At 41.0% G+C, this 23,757-nt stretch overlaps 1 protein-coding gene across 9 annotated transcripts; it reads left to right on the forward strand.

Moving 5' to 3' along the window:
* The first annotated feature begins 4,940 nt into the window (after positions 1-4,940).
* Positions 4,941-21,790, forward strand: ZNF23 (zinc finger protein 23). Of its 9 annotated transcripts, none has more exons than XM_037815715.1 (6): positions 4,941-4,959; positions 12,305-12,369; positions 12,898-12,947; positions 14,598-14,724; positions 15,349-15,462; positions 19,496-21,790. In XM_037815715.1, exons 3-6 carry the CDS (start codon positions 12,927-12,929, stop codon positions 21,295-21,297), a joined length of 2,064 nt encoding a protein of 687 aa, XP_037671643.1. In that variant the 5' UTR covers positions 4,941-4,959; positions 12,305-12,369; positions 12,898-12,926; the 3' UTR covers positions 21,298-21,790. The 9 variants fall into 9 exon arrangements, with proteins under 9 accessions (XP_037671643.1, XP_037671645.1, XP_037671647.1 ...); XM_037815717.1 differs by having other exon boundaries at positions 4,942-4,959; positions 14,548-14,724; XM_037815719.1 differs by adding an exon at positions 17,870-18,051 and having other exon boundaries at positions 4,943-4,959; positions 14,548-15,462.
* Positions 21,791-23,757: the final 1,967 nt, after the last annotated feature.

Raw genomic sequence — 23,757 nt, forward strand, 5'->3', positions numbered from 1 at the left:
AAACTTAACCAATTTCTTAAATAGGATATATTGAAGCATCAATATATTTTCTTTTTATTACATTTTATTACATTTTATATAAGAGTCAACATTACCAGATACATTGCTCAGTTTACACAATCTGCCTAGTTAGGCTATTTTGAAGAGGAATTTTGAGAGTGTACTTACAATATTAACTTATTTCATCAATAAACTTGTATAAATTTAGAGAGAGCATACTTCAGCAAAATAAAATTGCATTTTGTTTGACTCAAAAAGTTATCAGGAATCAGACTAGACATTGCCACTGCAATTGTGTAGCTGTATTTGCTTTTTATTCCTTCTATTGGAGGTTAAAAATATCTTTGTTTTCATAATATCCTAAAATTATGGACAACCTTAAAGGTACATTGACTGTCAAGTTCTGGAAAATATATACTGCAATTGTTTAATTTGTCCCAATGCAGGAAGACTTTTCCTTAGCTCTCAATGGCCTTTCACTTCAGTTACTGAAAATTTGGCAATTAGATCTTATTCAGTTACTCCTATTCTAAGGCTATTTATATTTTAATAGTGATCTGATTACTATGGTTTCCACTGCAAAGGTATTATTAGGGAAAAATAATGTTAACAAACATGGCCTACTCCACAGCATTTTCTATGTCTAATTTCTAATTTCCAGGATCAGTTTGAAAGAAATCCAAAATTGCTCTCCAGGATGCACTTTTAATGTGCTTAAGTTGTGTACTTTTATCATGTTTAATTTGTGTTGAGGTAATTTGTTATTTTTACTATTACTGGACAAGAACAATGCCTAATCCCTGTCTTTGACTTTCAAAGCCTGTATTTGTGTGTGTATGCAAATGTATATATGATTAATCTTTATATAAACCTTTAAAATGTAAGAACTCTTCCTAGAAGCTCCCCCTGACCATTTGGGTCCATAATAAATTCCTGTCCTTGGAATTTTCTGGTTGATGGGCAGAAGAGGCAAGCAGGGGCTGAGGAAACTGGGTTGTATGGGTCAGGCTTGAGCCAGCTGGGTTCAAAGAAAGAGGGAGGATGAGACAGGTGTCTGGAGACCAGGGTAGAAAATACAGTCAGGGGGATCAGGGACTAGGCTGGAGAGCAATGGTTCAGAGGGGAGAACCCCAGAACCTTGGAGAGCTCCACAACCAAATCGATGAGGTAATGCCTAGCACCTTGGACAGCACCACAGGTTGCCTGTTTTTCTATGGCAGTCCCCTGTCCTTGGATAGCACTATAAACAAACATAGGGGTGGAGCACTGCTAATTTTCTGGACTTCTGACTCCTTGCCTGGTGGTTGGTAATCCCATAGAGGCAGCACCCTGGGAGCAATTATTCCTGGAGAAATGAAAAAGGAATGTATTTCCATTAATGTAGGTTTCCTTTAGAATTTTCTTTCAAACAATGTTTTGGAGTTTTCTGTGTACTGTTCCTTTACATCTTTGGTTATATTTACTCACTAGGCATTTTATTCTTTTAGTTGCTATTGTAAATGGAATTGTTTTCTTTCTTTATTTTTTGGATTGTTCATTGCTGGTGTGTAGAAACACGACTGAGTTTTGCATGTTGATCTTGTATCCTGCCACTTTTCTGGTTTATTAGCTCTTGTAGGCTTGTAGATTTCTTTGGGATTTTCTATACATAGGATCATGTCATCTGAAAACAGGGAAAGTTTTACCTTTTCCCTTCCAATTTGAATGCCTTTATTTCTCTTTCTTGCCATCTAGTGTATTTTCCATCATATATTATAGTTTTCATCCCTAAATTTGGTTTGGGTCTTTTAAAATATCTTCCATGTCTCCACTTAACTTTTTAATATATGGAATGTACTTATAATAATTTTTAAATGGCATTTTCTGCTATTTCTAACATCTGTGCCATTTCTGAGTTGGCTTTAATTGACTGATCTTCTACTTATGGGTCATATCGTCCTGATTCTTTGCTTATGTGGTAATTTTGGTTGGATGCCTGACATGTAAATTTTATCTTTTGGGTGCTGAATATTTTTGTATTCCTAAAAATATTTTTGAGGTTTGTTCTGGGATGAAGTTAAGAAACTGGAAAATTGTTTTGGGTCTTGCTTTTAAGATTTTAAAGGTAGTATTGGAGTAATGGCCAGCCTAGAGCTAATCATTCCCCACTGCTGAGACAAGAGACTTCTGTGTATGCCACCCAATACTCTGTGCATCTTCAGGCTTTCCAGTTAATTTGGTGGGAACAGGCATTATTTTGGCCCTGTGTAAGTGCCAGACATATTTACCTTTAATCCTCCTGAGTGTTTCTTTCCCTGGCCTTGGGTGGTTTTCTCATATACATGCACTTGATCAGTACACAGCTGAATACTAGAGGGGACCCTCTGCAGATCTCTGGAGTTCTCTACTGTGCTGCTCTGTCCTGTACAGTTTTTTGTCCTGTGAACTCTAGTTACCTTGGTTTCCTTCACTCTCAGCTCTGTCTCTTCAGCTCATGGAGTTTTCCGGGTTCTGCCTTGGTTAACCCTCTCTGTACCACATCTTGGAAACTCTCAAGGCAATAAGGTGAGACATTTGTAGAACTCGCCTCCTTTGGATCTTGTCGTTCAGGGATTACTGACTGCTCTTGCCTGTGGTCCAGGGTTTTATAAACCATTTGCTCGTATATTTTGTGTATTATTTTGGTTGTTCTGAGCAGTAGGATAAATCTGGTTTATCTTACTCCAATTTGGTAAGAAGTGAAAGGTATGCTTTATTTTTGGTAGTTTCTATTGCTTCAAGTTCACTAATATTTTCTTCTGTAGCATAAAATCTGCTGTTAATCTCATGCAGTGAATTTTTCACTTTAGACATTGTGTAGATATATTTGTTTTTTGTTAATATCTTACACTCTCTCCTTGCTATGTTCATGTTTTCCTTTAAGTACTTGAACATAGTTATGCTAACTTTTAAAGAGCCATTGCCTGTTATATTCTATCATCTCTGTCATTTCTGTTTCTTTTTCTGTTGTCTGATTTTTTCCTGATTTTTATTATGGATCACTTTTTCCTGCTTCTTGGAAAGCCTCACAAGTTTTTAGTGGATGCCAGACACTGAATTTTACCTTACTGAAGGTCTGGATTTTACTGTCTTTCTTTAACAAGTGTCAGGCTTCATTTTGTAGTCAGTTATATTACTTTCAGTTTAGTTTGATCCTTTTCAGGCTTGTTTTTAAGATTTTTTTCAGGAAAGGGCTAGAGTAGCCTTTACTCCAGGGAGAGTTTAGCCTTACAACAAAGGCATGGCTCTTCTAGAATTTCTATTGCATGCCCAAGTGACCAAGAGGATTCTTCACCCTGGCTGATTAACACTCAAGGACTTTACAGCCTTGTGTAAGCTCTGGGAACTATTCAAGACATATCTTCCCAGTTTTTGCCTGGCTTCATGTCTTAGTGTTCAGCAAATACTATTTGGGATCTCATTGCAAACTTCTTGAGCTCTTTTTCTAAATATATATTTCCTCTGCCCCATGACTTTCAGCTGCCTTAGCCTTCTTGGACTTGTCATCCTTCTCTTCTCAACTCAGTGAAACCATTGTGCTCTATTTTACGTTCTCCCTTCATGCTCTACATCTGCATTGTGCCTTTAGGCAGAAACACAGAGTGATCATAATGCTCTTGTTTTTCTCTTCTCTCAGTCCTGTACTGCATGTTTCCCAATGCCTGAAACAGTTGTTTTCAGTTGAAACATAGTTTCATATAGCCAGAAGATAAGTCCCATGACTTGTCTTTTTTAAAAGAATTGGTTTCTCATTTCTTCTTCTATCATTTTGGCTTATATAGAGAATTATCTGTAGTTCTTTGTGGGGTTTTGTTTCTGTTGACGCTCCCTAACAGTGGATTGTTTCCTCATGTTTTTGTAATTGAGGGCTTGTATTCAGTGGGAAGCCTGAGAATATTTATTTAAGGGCATATTTTTCCATTTTCACAGATTTTAAATACTTCCTTAAATTTCATTTTTAAAAAATTAATAGACTTTAGAGCAGTTTTAGGTTTACAGAAAAATTGAGCTAATAGTACAGAGAGTTCCCATATGCCCCTTTCTCTCCTCCCACCCTTCACACTTTCCCTCCATATTAACATCTTGCATTAGTTTGGTACATTTGTTACAACTGATGAAGCGATATTGATATTCAGAGTGTATTTTTAAAAGGGATTTTTTTTTTTTACCTGTCACTCCAGAGCTGTTAGTGGCCCAGGATTTTGATTGTAGTTTTCAAAAATAAATTCCTTTATTAAAGGGAAAGTTAAGTATATATCTGATCACCTACTATTGTAGTGTGCCAATCTAAGAAGTTTACAGGTGGAAAGACTGAATTATTTGGTCTCCAAACTCAACTGTGAAAGGGCAAATATCTGACCACTTTATTAGGCCTCTTACAACAGACATGACCAAACTTTTACATATAGAAATTGTTTTTATTATAACTTATTTTCCTTTTAGTTCACCTTTGTGTTACAGTTAAGGCATAATATTAATTTAAAAAAATGCAGGTAGTTTATATCATCTATGGTTTTCTAAGCCATTATCTATTAATTTCATTACGGGAGAATAAAGTGGACATTACAAAATTTTTGTTACAAAAAGAGGGGGCATTGGATCTGACAGCCTGGCGACCCAAGGGTACAGGCCGGAGACCCCCAAACCTGTTTGCACCTGCAGCTTCACCAAGTTACAGATTCCCGGCGCTACTCTCCCGCTTGGGCCCAATGCTCTATTCTGATTCTTGCATTCCCCAGCCCGCCCCGAGGATGAACGACCCTCTCGGGTCAGACCCGAGGGAAACAGATGATGGGCGCAAGGCTCCCGGGGCCTAGGGGAACCGGTGGCCGGTGGAGGGGCGACGGCACACCGAGAAACAGCGGCCCGGCTCCTAGAGAGGCGCGGCGGGCGGCTGGGTGACGCACTTCCTGTCGCGCCGCGGAGACGCCCGCTGCGGAGGTGAGTGCGGAGCCGCACGGCTCAGGGTGCGGTGGGACGCGCCGTCACCCCAGAGGGAAGCTGGGGGTCCTTCTTCGGGCGCTGCCGGGGGGCGGAGCCTGGGGGAGGGAGCCGGGAGGGGGTCGAGGTCCTTTTCCGCTCCTCCTGGGCTCAGGCTTTCGACAGGACGGAATAGGTTCGATCCTGTGGAAAGCGAAGCCTGGGTCACCGTGACAGCCACCAGGCCCTGAACGTTTAGCGCTTGATCTGTTCAGGGAAAATGCTACTGGCCTTTCGGGAAGGAGTGTCGTCGGTGCAGCCAGAGAGTGGAGTATTTGCAGGGGTGAAGCGGCCCGAGGTGATATTACCAGTCTTTTGCCATATTAAGATCGTGCCCGGGCTTTTACCCAAGCATTTCAAGTTTCAACGGTGTGCTCCCTGGCTCCTGACCTGGGGTCGTGAATCAGGGCCGATAAGGAGCGGAAAAAGTAGACCCCTCCTAGTAACCCGGGAGCTGAGGAAGCCCGGAGTTTGGAGGCACCGTCTCCTGGAGGCAGTGTAAGCTGTAAAAGGTAACGGCTCTGCTTCCCTCGGGCTGTGGGGTGACGGTGACCTGGGAATAATTTCGCTTTCCACGAGGCATTCCTGGAGGGAGAGTGGAACACTCCCCTCCAGGTACAGGACAGAGACCATGTCAGCGAGGCACTCGGCCTCTAGGACAGTTCTTTGCATATATTGTTAGTTTCCACTCTTTTCTGAAAATGTCACTATTCTCCCACCGCACGCTTACCTTGTCTTTCTGTAATCACATGGTCTGTTACTTGCAGGCAATGAAGCCTGTAATTAATGATATTTACTGCTCTCATCCTTGCCCTAGAACTAACTAAGGGCTCTTGTTTCCCTGGCCTCAGGATTCCTTTGTTTTTCTATCTCCTCAAGAATAGTGATGTATCAGTTATCCTCTGTCATTTAAGAACTGTTTCTTTACAGAATCCTTCCCTTTGGTTTATCTGTTATTTCCAACTTTTCGCATTAAAAAAAGTTCCAGGACCCTGTTATGCTAAGCTAGCATCTCTAGATGGCATGCCATCTTTCTCCTTTTCTGCTTTATGAAGTTCTTTGGAAGCACTGCCTATGCTTGCTATTTATACTTTTTCCCTTCCCACTAACATTTTAGAAAATGATTACTGTTTAAGCTGAAAAGGAATATATGCTAGACTCTTGGTGTACCAATGGTGTGTTTCCCTGCTAGTACTGTACTACTGCAGTTATTCAAAAATATTTTCAGTACCTTTTTTTATCTTCATTTTATTGAGATATATTCACATACCACGCAGTCATACAAAACAAATCGTACATTCGATTGTTCACAGTACCATTGCATAGTTGTACATTCATCACCAAAATCAATCCCTGACACCTTCATTACCACACACACAAAAATAACAAGAATAATAATTAAAGTGAAAAAGAGCAATTAAAGTAAAAAAGAACAGTGGGTGCCTTTGTCTGTTTGTTTCCTTCCCCTATTTTTCTACTCATCCATCCATAAACTAGACAGAGGGGAGTGTGTCCTTATGGCTTTCCCAATCCCCCTGTCACCCCTCATAAGCTACATTTTTATACAATCGTCTTCAAGATTCATGGGTTCTGGGTTGTAGTTTGATAGTTTCAGGTATCCACCACCAGCTACCCCAATTCATTAGAACCTGAAAAGGGTTGTCTATATTGTGCATAAGAGTGCCCACCAGAGTGACCTCTCGGCTCCTTTTGGAATCTCTCTGCCACTGAAGTTTATTTCATTTCCATTCACATCCCCCTTTTGGTCAAGATGTTCTCCATCCCACGATGCCGGGTCTACATTCCTCCCTGGAAGTCATATTCCACATTGCCAGGGAGATTCACTCCCCTGGGTGTCTGATCCCACATAGTGGGGAGGGCAGTAATTTCACCTGCCAAGTTGGCTTAGCTAGAGAGAGAGGACCACATCTGAGCAACAAAGAGGCATTTGGGAGGAGGCTCTTAGGCACAATTATAGGGAGGCCTAGCCTCTCCTTTGCAGCAACAGTCTTCCCAAGGGCAAATCCTGTGGTAGAGGGCTCAACCCATCAAACCACCAGTCCCCTATGTCTGTGGGCACGTTAGCAACCATCGTGGTGGGGCAGGCCAATACCCCTGCATTCTCCACCAGCTCAAGGGGGCTCCAGATGAACTTTAGAATCACTTTGTTAAATTTTTAGAAATACCTTGTTTGAGATTGCATTTTAATTTAAGAAGAATTAACATCTCTACAGTGTTGAATCTTTCTATCCAACAACATGTAAGAGGCTATTAATTCATGGCTTCTTTTGTTTCTCAGTAGGCTTAGCGTTGTCTCATGGGAAATGTACATTTCTTTTATGTATATTATTAGATGTCTTGGTTTCTGTTACTTTTACTACAGTTTATTTTTGATATAGTAGGAAACTATTCATATATACATATTTAGAACATTGCATCTACTGCACTTAATTATTTCTAAAAGTTTTTCATTTTTTTGGGGGGGTGTTTTGAGGTATACAGCCATATCTTCTATAATTAATGACAATTTTGCATTTCTTTTTTGGTTTGAACAGTGTGTGTATGTCCATATATATGCATTTTTTTAATTCAGTTGAGGAAGTATCCATTGATTCCAATTTTACTAAGAGTTCTTTTTAATTGTTCACTTTCAGTATCTCCAGCTCCTAGAACAGTGCATGGTTCAGTGTTGAACCACTAAATGGATTGTTCTAAAAGATAAAACATTTTTTTAAACTTTTTGATTTGAGATCCTTTCAGATTTGCAAAAAAACATTGCAAAAATAGTACAAGGAATTCCTGTATGTCTTTTTCCAGCTTTCCCAAATGTTAACATGTTACATAACCATAGAACAATAAAACTAGGAAATAAGTGTAGATGTAATGCAATTAACTAATTTAAAGACCCTTTTCAAATTTTGCTAATGTTTTACTAATGTTCACCTTCTGGTTCAAGTTCCGAGCAAGGATCCCAAATCATATTAAGTTCTCATCTCTGCGTAGTCTCCTTCAATCTGGGGCAGTTCCTCAGTCTTTGTGCTTCATTACTTGGACACTCTTAAAAAGTACTAGCCAGGTGCCTTTTTTTTTTAGGAATGTTCCTACTTTTAGTTTTGCCTTGTGTTTCCTCATAAAAAATTTGGATCATGTATTTTTAGCAAAAATACCATAGAAGTGATGCCGTGCCCTTCTCAGCACATCTTATTGGGGGAGCATGGTATTAATATGTTTCATTACTGGTAATATTAACTGTGATCCCTTGGTTAGGGTGCTTTTTCAATTGTAAAGTTACAGTTTTCCCCTTTGTAATTAGTAAGTTTCTTTTGGGGTGATACTTTAAGACTCTGCAAATCTCCTGTTTCTGGCCACCCCAACCAGTGGGGTCAAAGGCAATGGATAAATGTTTTCCCCATTTGTCCCTCCAGCGAGATGCTGTGAGACTCCTATGGTTCCTCAAAGATCCTCTGAGTCAGAGTTCTAGTCGCCTGCAGTAGGGCCAGCCTGACAATTCATTCTTGTATTGGCTCTCCCTGTTTCACTGTTTCATTCTGCTTGCCCCTTGTTCTGCCCCAGGGACTGCATTCCCAAGTAAAGTACCTGCACATAAATCTTGATCCCATGTTGTGCTTCTGGGGGAAGCCAGACCACAAAAGGCTTTTTTTCTACCTTCTTGAGGTAGCATGATTTATTCATTGATTTTTATTCTTTCCTATTTGGCAGTTAAAGCCAATAAGGAAAACGTTTCCTGTGAATACAGTTAGCTGCAGTCCTGGAGTTTTCATATTTTGTATTTGATACTATTTTATAGCCATTCATCAATTGTGATTTTGTTGTTAATTTCTTTATTCATAATTTCTGGCTTTACTCCTTGGTGCTTAGAGAATCTGATCTATTTACTCCCACTTCTTTTTGTTGTTTTTTGTTTTCATGGTTAAAGTGTCAAAACAAAAAAAAACTATGAATGCTTAAGAAGAAAAGTTATTCTATAATGGAAGAATATATAATTTCATTAGAATCCAATAGGTCAATCCTATCAATAATATTATTTAGATTTTCTATGTAATCTCTGGTTACCTTTTACCTAATTAAACTGAGACAGTGAGTAAAGCACAAATTCTTACAAAATCCTAAGCACATATGTGTCATGGGCAAATCCTTTCAAATCTTTAAGAAATGACTAATTCTAACACTATTTAAACTGTTACAGAATACAGCAAAATAAGTTTCCCAATTCTTTTTATAATGCCAGCACAACACTAATATAAAGGCTACAGACCAGTCTCATTTATGAATACTGATGTGAAAATCCTAAATGTTAAGAAAGAGACTCAAAGTGATGCATTATGACTAAATGGGATCATTCCATGGATGCAACTAAAGTTCATTATTAGGATATATAGTTTACAATAATTTTCTACATTAATAAATCAAAGAAAGAGAAACATGCTGTCCATCTCAATAGATGCCAAAGGTATTTGATAAACGTCAACATTCACTCCTAACTCTAAAAATTTATACCTTAGAGAAACTCATATGTAGGAGATATGTACAAAAATACTCACTATTGGCAATCTTTTAATAGCTAAATACTGGAAGCAACCGGTGTGTCCATTGAGAATAGATATTAAATTGTCTACAGGTTTTTCCAGTGGAACATTATACAGTAGCAAAAGTGAATGAAGCACAGCTACACAGGACAACATGGATGAAGTTAGGAACATAATGTTAAGATATGCAAGTCCCAGATGACTGACTATAAACAATGATGCCAATTTTAAAAGCTCATAAACAATAACAATTAAATACATTGTTTATAGATATAGGCATTTATGATATTACTATTTTTTTTTTAAAAAGGCTATTTTAACACAAAGCACAAAATTTAAGACAGTTGTTACCTCTAGGAGTAGGAAGCTGGATTGGGTTGGGGGGGAACACGGCCAGATGCAGCAGTATTGGCAATGGGCTCCTAAAGTTGGGTGGTATGTTCATGGGTGATGCACATTCTACTACAGTGTTTCATAACTTCCAGGTTAGATACAGTCTTTTGTATGAATGAATAGCATGAAAATCAACTGATATGGAGTGATTTTTAGAATATATTATTATATTAAGGGTATAAGAAAAAAAGATAATAAAAAAAAAGAAAAAACAGGCATAAGAAAATACATGTGTATCTGCTCCTTTGTGCAAAAAGGATAAACCAGAAACTTAAGAAAAGTGGTTCCCTCAGATGTGGGTGGGAATTGGGTAAAAGGAAAAGGGAATGGGAATGGGATGGAAGGAAATAGGATGGAAGGGATGAGGATGGAAAGACACTTCTCTAATTCTTTTTGTATAGTTTTGACTTTTATAACTATAGTAATGTTTTGCATATCCCAATAAAGAAAGAAAGAAAACCAGCCAGGACAGGGTGGGGGTGAAGGGAACAACCCGAAATGGAATACAGACAACAGCAGTGAGCCTAACTGTACTACAAATGAATAATGTAGCCACACTGAAGCAGTGGGCATGAAAATAACTGAGTTACTTTGGAAAATGGTATTGTGACTAATTACTATAAAGCTAAAGACAAAAAGACCTATACCCAAATGATGTACTCTAGTTAGTAAATTTGCTTTTCATAGGGGTATGATTTAGCAATTCTGAAACTACTTTATGTGTCTTCTCAGACTGAGCAAATTAGTAGCTATATTGTCGAAAATGAGAGCCAAGTTGATCACTATTGGGAAAAGAATTAAATAAGGAAAGAGGGAAGGCTAGAATGAACCCTGTGGTGATAGATTAGATTTGGAGATATCAGTGTGAACTCAAGGTTTTTAATATAGAGAGAGATGGACAGATATAAAAGTAATATAGATATTTGTGTATGTATGTATATAAATATATACATACATATATGTACTAGGTGTCTGCTGAGAGGGCCTGGAAGACACTGTACACTTAGTAGCAGTGAGCACACCTAACACCCAGATCTTGCTTTCTAGATATCATTCTCCAATATAAGTAGCTAGGACTCCTTGGAAAAGTAGCTGATTCCAGGGCTGAGGAGGGAAAGGACAAGATGAGCCTGGAACATCTTCTAGTGTCAGAAAGAAAGGAAGGAAATGTTCAAGAAATGATGTAGAGGACATGTGTAGAGGACACAGGAGCCAGCCTGAAGGGACTCCCAGATGCCAAATTTAAGACAAATCTAAGACAACTGGAGACACAATGAAGAATAAAGATAGTATTGGATAATAACCCATAGAATTAAAGAACTTTCCTTGAGTTTAGACTGATATGAATAAATAATTGAGGGAGAACTGGAGACACAATGAAGAATAAAGATATTATTGGATTATAACTCATAGAATTAAAGAAGTTTCCATGAGTTTAGACTGATATGAATAAATAATTGGGAGACAAGGAACAGCCCTTCTTTGTAGTAGAATTCCAATCAATTATGGTAGAAAAAGGAAACCACCTTTGGCAAGCACTATGGTAATAGTTGTTGCAGACAAGAATCATGAGTGGGTGTTAAAATTAGCAGGTGAAAGTGGGATGAGAAGCAGGATATTTGCATAGTCTCAAAGTATCACCCCCATAGAAGCTTACTGACTACAGAAACTAACCAGTCTGTGTGTTTCACTATGATGCACAAGGCCTGTTGGGTCATGGCCGTAGATGCTTTAGTGACCAGGGAGCTGAGTGGGAGTTCCAGGCCTTGGCTTATCTGCTGTCAGAAAGCAGACAAGCATGAGGAGGCAACTGGTGCCTCACTTCGCCTCCAGCTTCCTTGAGGTGAGCCTGGGCTGTGCAGGAGGCTGGTCTCCCAAGACCTCACAGAGGCAGCAAGACCTGTGAGGGCATGGGGCAGGATGAGGCCAGCAGCCTCCCCTCCTGGTGCTGCCTCCCTGGGGCCTGGTTCCTCGGGCCTCTCTGCTGGGTCCGCAGCCCTGGGGATAAGCTTGTTTAGGGAAATAAGTTAAAGATATTGGTAATGTTCTGTCTTTTAAGATTAGTTGGGGCTATATGACTCTTTGTTTTATTATTCTTTGGACTCTGCATACATTTTATATATACTCTTCTCTAAATATATGTGTCAGAATTGAAAAATCCTAGGGTTCCTGGCAGATGAGCATCACTGTCATAGCTGGGAAGAGTCTTAGGGGTGGAGCCAATAGCTCACTCCCTTGCCCGCAGCAGTTCCCATTCACTCCTATTTGGATGTGGGCCACCTGCATCTTGGGTCTTCTGTGATGGGGCTGTATTGTCCCTGGTAGTTGTGGTGTGCCTTACACTTGTCTCTCTGTCTTTCCCTCAGCCTCTGCCCATCTCTGAGAGGAAGACCAGGTGATGGCAGCCATACTCCTCACAGCCTGGCCCCAGGTGAGCAGTGGGTCCCTCAGCCCTTCCTCCAGACAGTGCCAGATTGAGGATAACTGAGAAGGGAAGCTGGTTAGCCTGTGGATGAAAGCTGGAGGGGGACCCCATGCTTCCACCTGCAGCATTGGAGGTTGTGGAAAGAGGTGATGTGGAAGGATGGGCAGCCAGAGACCCAGGACAGGAAAGAGATGGAGGCAGCACAGAGCGTGCGTGGGAAGCAGAAGTGTAGTCTTGATGCAGACGCTGTCCCCGTAGGATGCCCTCTGCCTGGACACATGGAGGAGAATGGATTCTCCCTGTAGGTGAATAGGAATGGCAGGAACAGCCTGATATAAAGGATGGCTGTGCCTCTAGCTTGGCGAAAGGGAAGAAAAGGGCAGGGAAGTCCTGAGGGACAGCATGTCTCACTGTGTCCTTGAGAGGCTTTCAGGGCTTGGGGTGAGTAGCTCAGACTTCAGGTCTCCAATAAGAGCTCTGGAGCCTCACCTCAGGAAAATAAACCTACAAACCAAATTTTCCATACAATTTCAGGGACTTCACGGACCCCCTGAGGCTCATCCATGGACCTCCATGGACTACAGGTTGGGAACAATCATAGCAACTGTAACACCTGTAACAACCGTGACAGCAGGAACCAGCTTGGGGCTTACGTTGCGGGCGCCACACTGAGTGCTTTGTGTGGGTGGCTCAGCCAGTGGCTCAGCCAGTCCCGACGACCGCCCTCTGTCTTGTGCTCATCCTACCAATAAAGACACAAAGGCACAGGGGAGCTAAGTAATGTGGCCAGGGTCATGCAGTTATTGTCTGGTTCTTGACCATTCAGCCACATGATGTCTAGGGAACCAGTGAAGTTAACTGGGTCAGGTTTGTGGCAACAGTGTATGGAATAATTTTGGGGGGTGAGTCAAAATCCAGGTGACCCCTTCTGCAAGAATTCCCTGTGGAAGTCCAAGTGATGTGGGCTTCATCGAGGAAAGTTTAACAACTTAAAGAGGAGGGGTCACGTTCAAGTAATGCTTAAGGCATAAAAGTCTTTAGAACATGGAGTCAAAGGATTGGGGCTGGCGGTGAGGGAGAGGGAGGTTTCTAGCTGAGGTTTCCTGAGTGGATGGTGGTGACATCAGCTGAGGTATGAATTCAGGAGGAGGTGCACCTTACTTGTGGTGGGGAGTAAAGGTATTTAATTTTGGGTAGAGAAGTTACTTAACTTGTGAAGGTCACACAGGGAGTGACTCACAGAAACACCCAGAAGTTGGACTAGAATTGTTCAGGTGTGGAGGTCAGAAGACTCAAGCAAGATAGATCCTGGCGAGAGAAACTGAGACACAAATCTCAGATGAGTCCCCAAGGTTGTTCCCAAAGGCTGAGGTTGGCACAAGGGGAACCAGCCAGAGGCTGCAGCTGCCCAGGAGGGAGGAGTCGGGCCTGGGAGCGACATGTAGCATCAGCCCTGAGTGGCCGAGCCTCCGCTGACATGGCTTAGCAAAGAGAAGCAGCCAAGGTGGCAGAGTAGCTGGCCAACGAGAAGGCTGACCTCCCTTCTTTCTCAAGCCTTCTTGGAGAAACTGAGGTCTTCGGTGAAGCTGGAAAGGATGAGGCTTAAATGAGAGGGTACCAGGAAATGCTGGGTTTTCAAGGTACCCACCGGGAAGCAGAACGGGCTGTTCCAGGCAGCACTGTGCTTCCTCTTGCCGCTTGTTGCGGGATCTGTGATGGCAGTCCAGCAGCAGATGAGGGCTGGATAGGATGGAAGCCAGGACTGTTCTTTGGGGGTGACCTGAGGTTGGAAGATGAGGGTGAGCTGTGGGGCGTGGAGGAGGGCTGAGCACAGGGGAGCAGGGTGGTGAAGCTAAGCCCTCAGGAGATGAAGCAGGAACTGCTGCTGAGTGGTTCTGAACCGTGTCTTCCAGTGAGGGAGTGGGCAGGGTAAGTGGCCTATCTAATACGGTGGAGTTCCTTTAGGGGAATTTGGTTGCAGGAATTTTCTTTTTTCTCCCCAATTTATGTTATCTATTATAAGTACAAAAAAATGGCATGTGGCTTCTCTGCCGTGAGGGAAGTTGGATATTCCATGGTTCACTCTGCAGATGCCTTTTCTCAAACCTTTCCCTTGTTACTAATTTCATATTCTTCAAAAGCTCCCTCCCCAAGCCCTTATACTGCCCTCTGCCCCTCACTTAGGGCCTGAGCCATGGAATTGGCCTTAGGGCAGCAGGAACCTGTTGTTTCAGCAGTTGGTGACCTTTGCGGATGTGGCCGTGTACTTCACCCAGACGGAATGGGATGGCCTGTCCCCTGCACAGAGGGCCCTGTACAGGGAAGTGATGCTGGAGAATTATGGGAATGTGGTCTCCCTGGGTAAGGCCTCCTTCCCCCTGGGACCCAAACTCTGCCATTTGGGGTTTTCTGCTTTCCTTCCCCCTTATGGGTTGCAGGCAGGGTCTCTGGTGGGAGCCCCAGAGGTTGAGAGTCCAAATCCCCTAGACTCAGGGATTGCTGGGAAGGGTGAGCCCTGAGTACTTTTGGGACCAAGAGAGGACTTTGTTGAGACTGGTGTTTACTTTTACTCCACCCTACAGAAGCTGTGTTTTGGACACAGTGTGGAAAAAAGTAACTTCCTGTTCCACAGTGGCACCTTCAGGTTCCCCCTCACCTTACTTCTATCTCTTGAGTCTTTCCAAGGATCTCAGTGTACGCTAAGAATATCTCAGGCCAGCGTACCCTAAGAATATTTCAGGCCAAGAATATATCATGGCCGAAAAGTAGTCTCCCTTTGAGCAGAATCTCCCTGGGTGGTCCTGCCTCTAGGTCCACACTCGGGGCCCTTCCCAAGCTCCCCCATACCTTCCCTTGATCCTTAGACACAGGGCTCGCTGGGGCTTTCACTGTCTTTCCCCACTGCTGATACAGCCTGAGTGGAGGCTTAGGAGCTCATCTGCGGGATTATTCTCCTGTCTCTACTACTTCCTTCTTCCGAACCAGGATTTCCACTTCTCAAGCCTGCTGTGATCTCACAACTGGAGAGAGGAGGTGAACTGTGGGGCCCGTCTCCACCAGCAGCTGGAACAGGAAGAGGCCCCCAAGGCCTCTGGACTGGTAAGGGAGGCACATATTGCCCATCATGTTGGAAAGCTTAACTCTTTAGGAAGAAAGCCAATTTTAGCAGCACACAAGCCTGCTGCATTTGTTGACCAGCCATACAGAGTAAAATCTAAGTAATTTTGGTGATATATAGAGATAGGTGCAATTGAGACTTTTCTCATAAACCTTATCATTTTAGCAGTTTGCTCTTTCTTTCTAATACCAAGAATAGATCTCTTTTCAAATGCTTCATTCTAATGCTTTTCAATCCTAATTTTGGAATCACCTTTCTCAGACAATATTAATGGATTCATTAATTTTTGGGGTCTTTTACTTTCAAAGCATTAGTGAGTTAAATGTGGAGGATACAGAATCAATAGTCTTTTCACACAAAAGGCAGAAAAGCCTGGTAGTTGTAAGTCTACTTTGGAGTAGATTTTCCTGAGTTCATATCCCAGCTGTGCCACGTCTTGGTTGTGTGACTTTGAACAGTCAGTTTGTTGAGTTCTCTAAGATTTAATGTCCTCATCTCTGAAAATGAGGTAAATTTCAGTAATTTTTATTAGTAATTACTAGTAAAATGAGGTGATCATACTAGTCCCATGGGTTGAGAATGAAATGAGATAATACCTATGAAGTACCTAGCTTATGTGTATATTCAATAACATATTTTGTTTGTTTATTTATTTGAGGAGATGCCTGCACATAGCAAAATAAGGCAGAAAGGAGGAAGTGTTCTAATTCAGTGTTTCTCAAACACCGATATATACACAAGTCATCTTGGGGGACTTATAAATATGCAGATTGTGATTCAGGAAATCTGTTATAGAGCCAAGATTCTGTATTTTTAATAAGTTCCCAGGTTGTGCCACTGCTTCTGTTTCCCAGACCATATTTGGAGTAGCAAGGTTCTAATGGATTCAAGCAGAGTGGCTGCCTGATGACTTCCTGTTTGCCATGAGGCCCAGCTTTTCCTCCTGCATTTGGGATCGATCCATGTGATTCTCCTGCATCCTTTCAATGAATCCTCTTTTTTTGATCGTTCAACCAGATGATCCTTGACCAAGGAAGGCTTATTTTGGAAACTGAGAGTTTGAAGTATAATGTGCCTCATAAATAAAGGGGGAAAAAGCAATATTTTGGAGGTCCTCGATCAATGTCATCTGGATTTCATTCTACAGGCAGCAGACAATCCTGAAGTATTTTTGAAGTTTTTTGAACAGCCCATCATGATCTTAGCTGACAATAAAAAATTGGTCTGTTTGTGTAGGCTATTTGGGGTGAGGAATCATACTGGGTTCTGGGCTGACAGAAGGGTAAGAGCCAAAAGGCAGAAGGTCCATGTCTGCAGAGTTGACATTTCTTTTAAAAACTTTCCTGGAAGCCCCAGCCAGAGACTTCTTTTTAAATCTCATTTGCTGACACTGTCAAATGGCCATCCCCTTTGCAGGAGAGGGTGGGAATGTTTTTAGCAGGGCATATTGGTACCTCAAAAAAAAAAAAAAAAAAAAAAGTCTATGCTAGTAAGGATACCATATCATAGAATTTGGTAATTCGAAGGTCACTAGTGTAGAAAAACTGGGAAAAGATACTTAAGTGGTTATCTACATAAGAAGTCTACTTTCTAATCAATGTGAAAAGTGTTCACCCTCAGTTAAAACCAATGAGATAAAAATTAAAACAGTAATGAGAGATGTTTCACCTATCATATTGAGAACAATTAAATTATGTTCATTATTGGTGAATGTACAAGAGACAGGAATGGATTTCTGGAGGTGAATATGAATGGGTAGTCTTTCTAGAAAGCACTTGAGCCATATATATCAAGAACCAAAGACTTTGTATTTGGTAACCAGGATATTCTCTTCTAGGGTTGTAGCCTAGTAAAGCAATCAGAGATATAGATATAGGTACCCATGCACAGAAGTTCATTATAATATCTTTATAATAATAAAATATTGGAAACAACCTGAATTTTCAGTGTAAGAATTGTTGGGGGAAGGACACCTATTACCACCTCCTGGGGAGGAATCCTACCACGTTGAGGACAGCAAAGAGATGTCAGCTCACTCCATACAGGTGTTGGGGTTGCCACTTAACATGGACACTGGATGGAACAACATTTACTTAGAGAAGAGACAAAGCAAGGTCAACTTCACTAGTGTGCATTGATCCCTGATGGGCAGAGGGTCTGCCTCTGCAGCCGACACAAGGAGATGGTCTACATGCACCCATCTCTGTGTGCTGCAGGCAAGCAACCCACTCCCTCCCTGCTGGGAACAGATATAGCAGTGGGGGTGGGCCAGGTGCCACGGACACACATACTTTATGCAGGCAGTCTCTAGTAATTGTTTACATATGTTTGGGGAAAAGGGGGAAAGAATGTGCTGGCAGGCCCATTAGGGATGTATTTTATCTCCAGGCACTCCTAAGAAGGAAGTCAGCTCACAATTACCATCCCGTCCTGGAAGCCAGGCTAACACACCTAACCCTGAGCACAAGGCTTACTTGTGGGTTACAGGGAGAGGCAGCAGGCTGCATCCAGACTGTCCCTTCCACAGAATGGGAAAATTAAGGTACCTCTGCATGATAGCATACTATGAGGTAATTGCAAAATATTATTTTCATAGAATGTCTAAAGACACTGGGAAATGATTACTGTTGATGTTAAGGAAGAAAACTAACTTCAGCTTTGAAAAAAAATACATATGTGTTTTTAAGGAAAATAATCAGACAGAAAACGGGGAAGGAGTTACATCAGAGTAACATCACCTAATTATCGTTAGGTGGTTATATCTTAGGTGATTTTAATTTTCTTCTTTGTAACTTTCATATATTACAGATTGTTATGTAAATTGAGAGAAGACCAGTATTATTTTGAAAATGCCTGTCAGGGAAATGCAGATCATTTTGGTCAATTGAGAGTAATTATAATGAAATCCTGTGGGAGGGAGAAATTACACATGGTTAAGTAGAGACTGAGAGGGAAAAAATAAAGGTATTATTTTTGGGCCAAGCTTTTGAGAAATTTGGAAACAATTTTCAGAAGCTCTAAAGACTGTTGGGTTATAGAAAGAATTTCAGGGGATGATCTATATTAGAACTGGGGAAAAGGTAGAAGGAAAAGGCACTGTTAATGCAACAGTATTTGGGAAGGAGTGGGAAGACATGGGATTTAAGCTTCAAAAGGTTCTTAAAGCTTTTCTGAATAGAGAAAAAAGAAGTTGAAGGAAGAATTTTGGAAAGTTTCGAGTTTCAGTTCTAAGGAAAGAAAAAGTATTTTCCTTTTACTTCCTGATGCCGCTGACACTTGTCATACCATTGCCATCACTTCTTGTTGCATCCTGTGCCTTTTCTTTCTTAAGCATTTTCCATTTTTATTAACAAGGGATTCAATAACAAAGGGACACCTGAGGAGAAACTGCAGAGTGTAGAAGAGCATGGCACAGTGGAAAGAATGCTGAACTGGTGGACAAGACCTAGAGCTTTGTTTACTGCTGTTGCTTTTAATCTTCATGTTATTGATTGTGTCCTCTATAACAGTCTTGCCCTTGGCAGAGAGAGAGCCTGGTGTTCTTTATAAATCAGTACTTTAAAAATTATAACACTTAAACAGGCTTAAAATGGTACAGAAAGTTTATATAGTGTGTGTGTTGATGGTACTCTATCAAACTTCCTGTTGTTAGTTTCCCCAGTTTCTTGTGTATTCTTCCAGAAGTGTTCTAGGCATATACAAATATATATGTATATTTTGTCTTCCTTTTATCTCCTTTACACAAAAGGTTTGTATGCTGCATACTATTTCTCAACTTGTTTTTCCACTTATCATTTATCTTGGACATCTTTTCATGTCAGCATTAATTTAGATTTATTCCATTCTCTTACCAGCTATATATTATGCCACCTTATGGATAAACCCTAGTTTCTTTAACCTAGGCTAGTGATTTTAAAGAGCCCCCTGATTATTATGATCTTTTATTCTTTCTAGCAGTTTTCTTTTTTCTAACATGGTTCTTACATGGCATTCATGTTTTTTTATTTTTTATAGTAGATACTGACATTGAGATGGACAACAACTTGACCAAGAAAATGTGTGAAGAGAAAAATAGTAAATTATTTGAACTTCAGAGTAACTTTTCCAAAAACACAGACTTTTCAGAAGCCTTTATTCTAGAGAAACTTCAAGAAGTCCATTCAATTGGAAGTATGAAGGAAGCAAACAGTGGTATAATTGACAGAACAGTGAAAGAAGAGACAAGCCCTGTGGAGGACTGTTTCTTGAGTCGAAGTCCAAACTTGTATCGATGTCATACCATCTCCACTGGAGAGCACCCCCCTGAGTGTACAGAATTGGAGAAAACCCTCAGTGTTGACACAAAACTTATTCAGCATGAAGTAATTAATACTGGGGAAAGACTTTTCAAATGTGAAGAATTAGTGGAAACCTTTACATGTGACTCCCAGCTTAATCAGCTTCAAGATAGCTACCTTAGAGAGAAGCCCTATCAGTGTAAGGAATGTGGCAAAGCCTTCAGCATTCAAGCAAAATTAATTTGGCATCAAAGACTTCATACTGGGGAGAAGCCCTTCAGATGTGTGGAATGCGGAAAGAGTTTCAGTTACAGTTCCCATTATATCACACATCACACAATCCACAGTGGTGAGAAGCCCTACCAGTGTAAAGTTTGTGGGAAAGCCTTCAGTGTTAATGGGAGTCTAAGTCGGCATCAGAGAATCCATACTGGAGAGAAGCCCTATCAGTGCAAGGAGTGTGGAAATGGCTTCAGCTGTAGTTCTGCATATATCACGCATCAAAGAGTACACACTGGGGAGAAACCATATGAGTGTAATGACTGTGGGAAAGCTTTCAATGTTAATGCAAAATTAATTCAGCATCAGAGAATCCACACTGGAGAGAAACCCTATGAATGTAATGAGTGTGGGAAAGGCTTCAGATGCAGTTCCCAGCTTAGGCAGCATCAGAGTATCCACACTGGAGAGAAACCCTATCAGTGTAAGGAGTGTGGAAAAGCCTTCAATAATAATGCAAAACTCATTCAGCATCAAAGAATCCACACTGGGGAGAAGCCCTATGATTGTACTGAATGTGGAAAAGCCTTTAGTGTCAAAGGGAAATTAATCCAGCACCAGAGAATCCACACAGGTGAGAAACCGTATGAATGTAATGAATGTGGGAAAGCCTTCAGGTGCAACTCCCAGCTTCAGCAGCATCTGAGAGTCCACACTGGGGAGAAGCCCTACGAGTGTAACGAGTGTGGAAAGGCCTTCAATGTGAATGCAAAACTAATGCAGCATCAGAGAATCCACACTGGGGAGAAACCCTTTGTATGTAATGAGTGTGGAAAATGTTTTTCTTCAAAAAGAAACCTGCTAGATCATCACAGAATCCATACTGGAGAAAAGCCTTATCAATGTAAGGAATGTGGGAAAGCCTTTAGTATCAATGCAAAATTAACTCGGCATCAGAGAATACACACTGGGGAGAGACCTTTCAAATGTACGGAATGTGAGAAAGCATTTAGCTGTAGTTCTGACTATATTGTGCATCAGAGAATCCACACTGGAGAGAAACCCTTTCAATGTAAGGAGTGTGGAAAAGCCTTCCATGTTAATGCCCATTTAGTTCGGCATCAAAGAAGCCACACTGGAGAAAAACCCTTCAGATGTGTGGAGTGTGGCAAAGGCTTCAGTTATAGTTCTGACTGTATTATACATCAAACTGTCCATACTTGGAAGAAACCCTATGTGTGTAATGTGTGTAGAAAAGCCTTTAGGTTTAGCTTCCAACTTAGTCAGCATCAGAGTGTCCACAGTGAAGGAAAATCCTAATAATGAGGAAGATGAAGAAAATTCTCAAGGTTAATGCTGAAATGGATCAAGTACCATCAGGTTCACCCTGGTAGAAAACCCTGAGAGGGAAATGAACAAGGCAGAGTATTCACATGGAAACACATTTTTCCCCCTATTTTTATTGACCTTTTAATCAGGAATGGATGATCAGTTAAAAAGTAACATCCAAAAATTTATGGCTTTTTTTTTTTAATGCAAACAACCAATAAGGAAGTATAATGAAAGAAAATAGCCCATTTCCAACAGCATCAAGAAAAGTAGATTTTTCTAGGAATAAACTTAATAAATTTGCAGAACCTGTAAGGGGAAAATTATAAATCTCCACTGAGGGCTGCAAAAGGAAACTTAAGTAAGTGAAGAGAGAGACCTTGTTCTTGGATAGGAAAACCCACATTATTAAGATAGTAACTCTACTTAAATTAATTTATTTCTGTTTATTTTTGACAAGCATGCATCACTTTTGTAAAAAGGAGGAACAATAAAGATTTCTTTTAAAAGGAAAAATAATGACTAAATCTTTTTATTGTCTTAGAATAGGGAAAACCTTTCTAAGCATCAAATGAAAGCTAGAAACCTTAAAGGAATATACTGATATGCTGATTACTCAAAATTAAATGTTTCTATATATTTTTTTGTTTTAAATAATCCCAAATAAGGTTAAAAGTTAAAGACAAAAAGTAGAAATACCTTTGTAAAATATGTGATATAAAAACGTAATGTTTACTATACAAAGAGGTCTTACAATTGACAGAAATAAAAACCAACAGATGACACTAAAAGGCAGCTTTAAAAAAGCTATAAAAATGACTAATACAGTAAGGAATGATGTTCAGTCTCAGCAATCCTCTGAATAGTGACATCAGGATATATAGATACTCATGAAATACTATGCAGCCCTCAAAAATGACATTTACTCTATAGATGCCCTTTATGTAAGTACAAATGCGGTCAACAAATTAGTATGTTAGTGGGTTCCTGTTTTAGTAGTAACTGGAACTCTAGAAACATGGTTGGCAAGTACACGCAATCTTTGGATCTGGAGTTGGATCACTTCTGCTTCTATCACTGTCTGGCAGCACTGAGTGTATTATTTGGTCTCTCAGTCTCAATCCTCCTTTGTGAAACTGTCCACCATAGCTCTCAAGAATAGGGTAAATTTTAGGAACTCTGTAGGATAATATGGGTGAGTGTTTCATAAACAAAACCACTATCAGATTTTAGGGCATTTTTTGGCTTCATTTCCTAATTTGTAAAAGGAGTTTGGTCTGTGATTCCTTGGTTCCCTGCCACCTGGATTATGACTTTTACTTCCTAGAATCTCCCTCTTTCTTCAGCCAGAAGCCCCCTGCTACTCCAGCTATGGGTCCAAGAGGGTCCAAGAGCCAAGAATTCATTGTCAGGTGCAGCACAGACCCTTAAGGTCCAGCCACTATAGCTGTACATCCATGTGGAAAAGAGGCAGCCTCAACATGCCCCCACTACCCCTTTCCCTATGGGTGCCGTCAACAAGAGGCCAACAAGTGTTTAAGGGAGCAGTCCTCTGACTATACCTTAACTACACCTATGGCCAATACTTCCAGTAGAGATCACTTGTCCAGTGGCCCCTGCCCATATAAGTTGAATTATACCAACTTTTTTCCATGAAAAGATCGAGACTGATACTACATGACTTACAGCACCATCTCAGTCACTGTCAGAAAGCCCAAGCTCCCTAGGATTCTGGACCAGCATTCTCACTACTCCATAGCCACTGATCTGACCTAATTTCCCTGCCACTGTGCCTTCTACTACTTAGGGTCTGTTGTCAATGATACCTTCTCTGCAGCATAGCCTCAGCCTCAGCACTAAACATGCTCTGCACCTCCTTGCCATACCCGAAAACAGAATGTCCACTTTCTCAGCAGCCTTCTTAAGTTGAGCCTGTTCTTTCATACTCCTCTACTTCTGGATGAGGAAGTGGACTGGATGTCCTCTTCCTTGGCTGCTTCCAAACCACTTCTTCCTCTTCAAAAATACACTTTTAGACTTGTTTGTGCTTACTGCTGTGTCCTACTTATTGCTGACGTGACTTGACAACTCCCCCTCATATACTGATGGCTTTAACATCCAACTTTCCACCCCTATTACTTTACCTTTTCTTGTAAACTTGGCCTCCCTGGACTCCCAGCTCCATATCCTCAACTCAGGGAGACCACCAGCCTCTGCCCTGGTTCCCCATTCCTGCACTGTGGCCTGGAAACTTCAGGTGGTAAGCTGGGGCAATCGTGGGGTTCTCATTTGTTTCCTGTCTCTCAGAGTTCACTCTTCTTACTGCCTGATGTCCAATGACTTTAGAGCTGTCATTTCATGTATTGTGTCCATTTTATTAGTTTGTTCAGTGGGGTGTGTGTGTGTGTGTTTTGTGTACCATGCAGTCCTTGGTACTTTATCTTGGCTGGA

The sequence above is a fragment of the Choloepus didactylus genome, chromosome 22 (assembly GCF_015220235.1).
Source record: "Choloepus didactylus isolate mChoDid1 chromosome 22, mChoDid1.pri, whole genome shotgun sequence".
In the NCBI taxonomy this organism is placed as follows: domain Eukaryota; kingdom Metazoa; phylum Chordata; class Mammalia; order Pilosa; family Megalonychidae; genus Choloepus; species Choloepus didactylus.

Coding starts and splice junctions, on each gene's coding strand:
- ZNF23 (XM_037815711.1), top strand. CDS start 12,337: ATGGCAGCCATACTCCTCACAGCCTGGCCCCAG. Junction 12,370..14,597: donor TCCTCACAGCCTGGCCCCAG/GTGAGCAGTGGG, acceptor CTGTTGTTTCAG/CAGTTGGTGACCTTTGCGGA. Junction 15,463..19,495: donor CCCCCAAGGCCTCTGGACTG/GTAAGGGAGGCA, acceptor TATTTTTTATAG/TAGATACTGACATTGAGATG.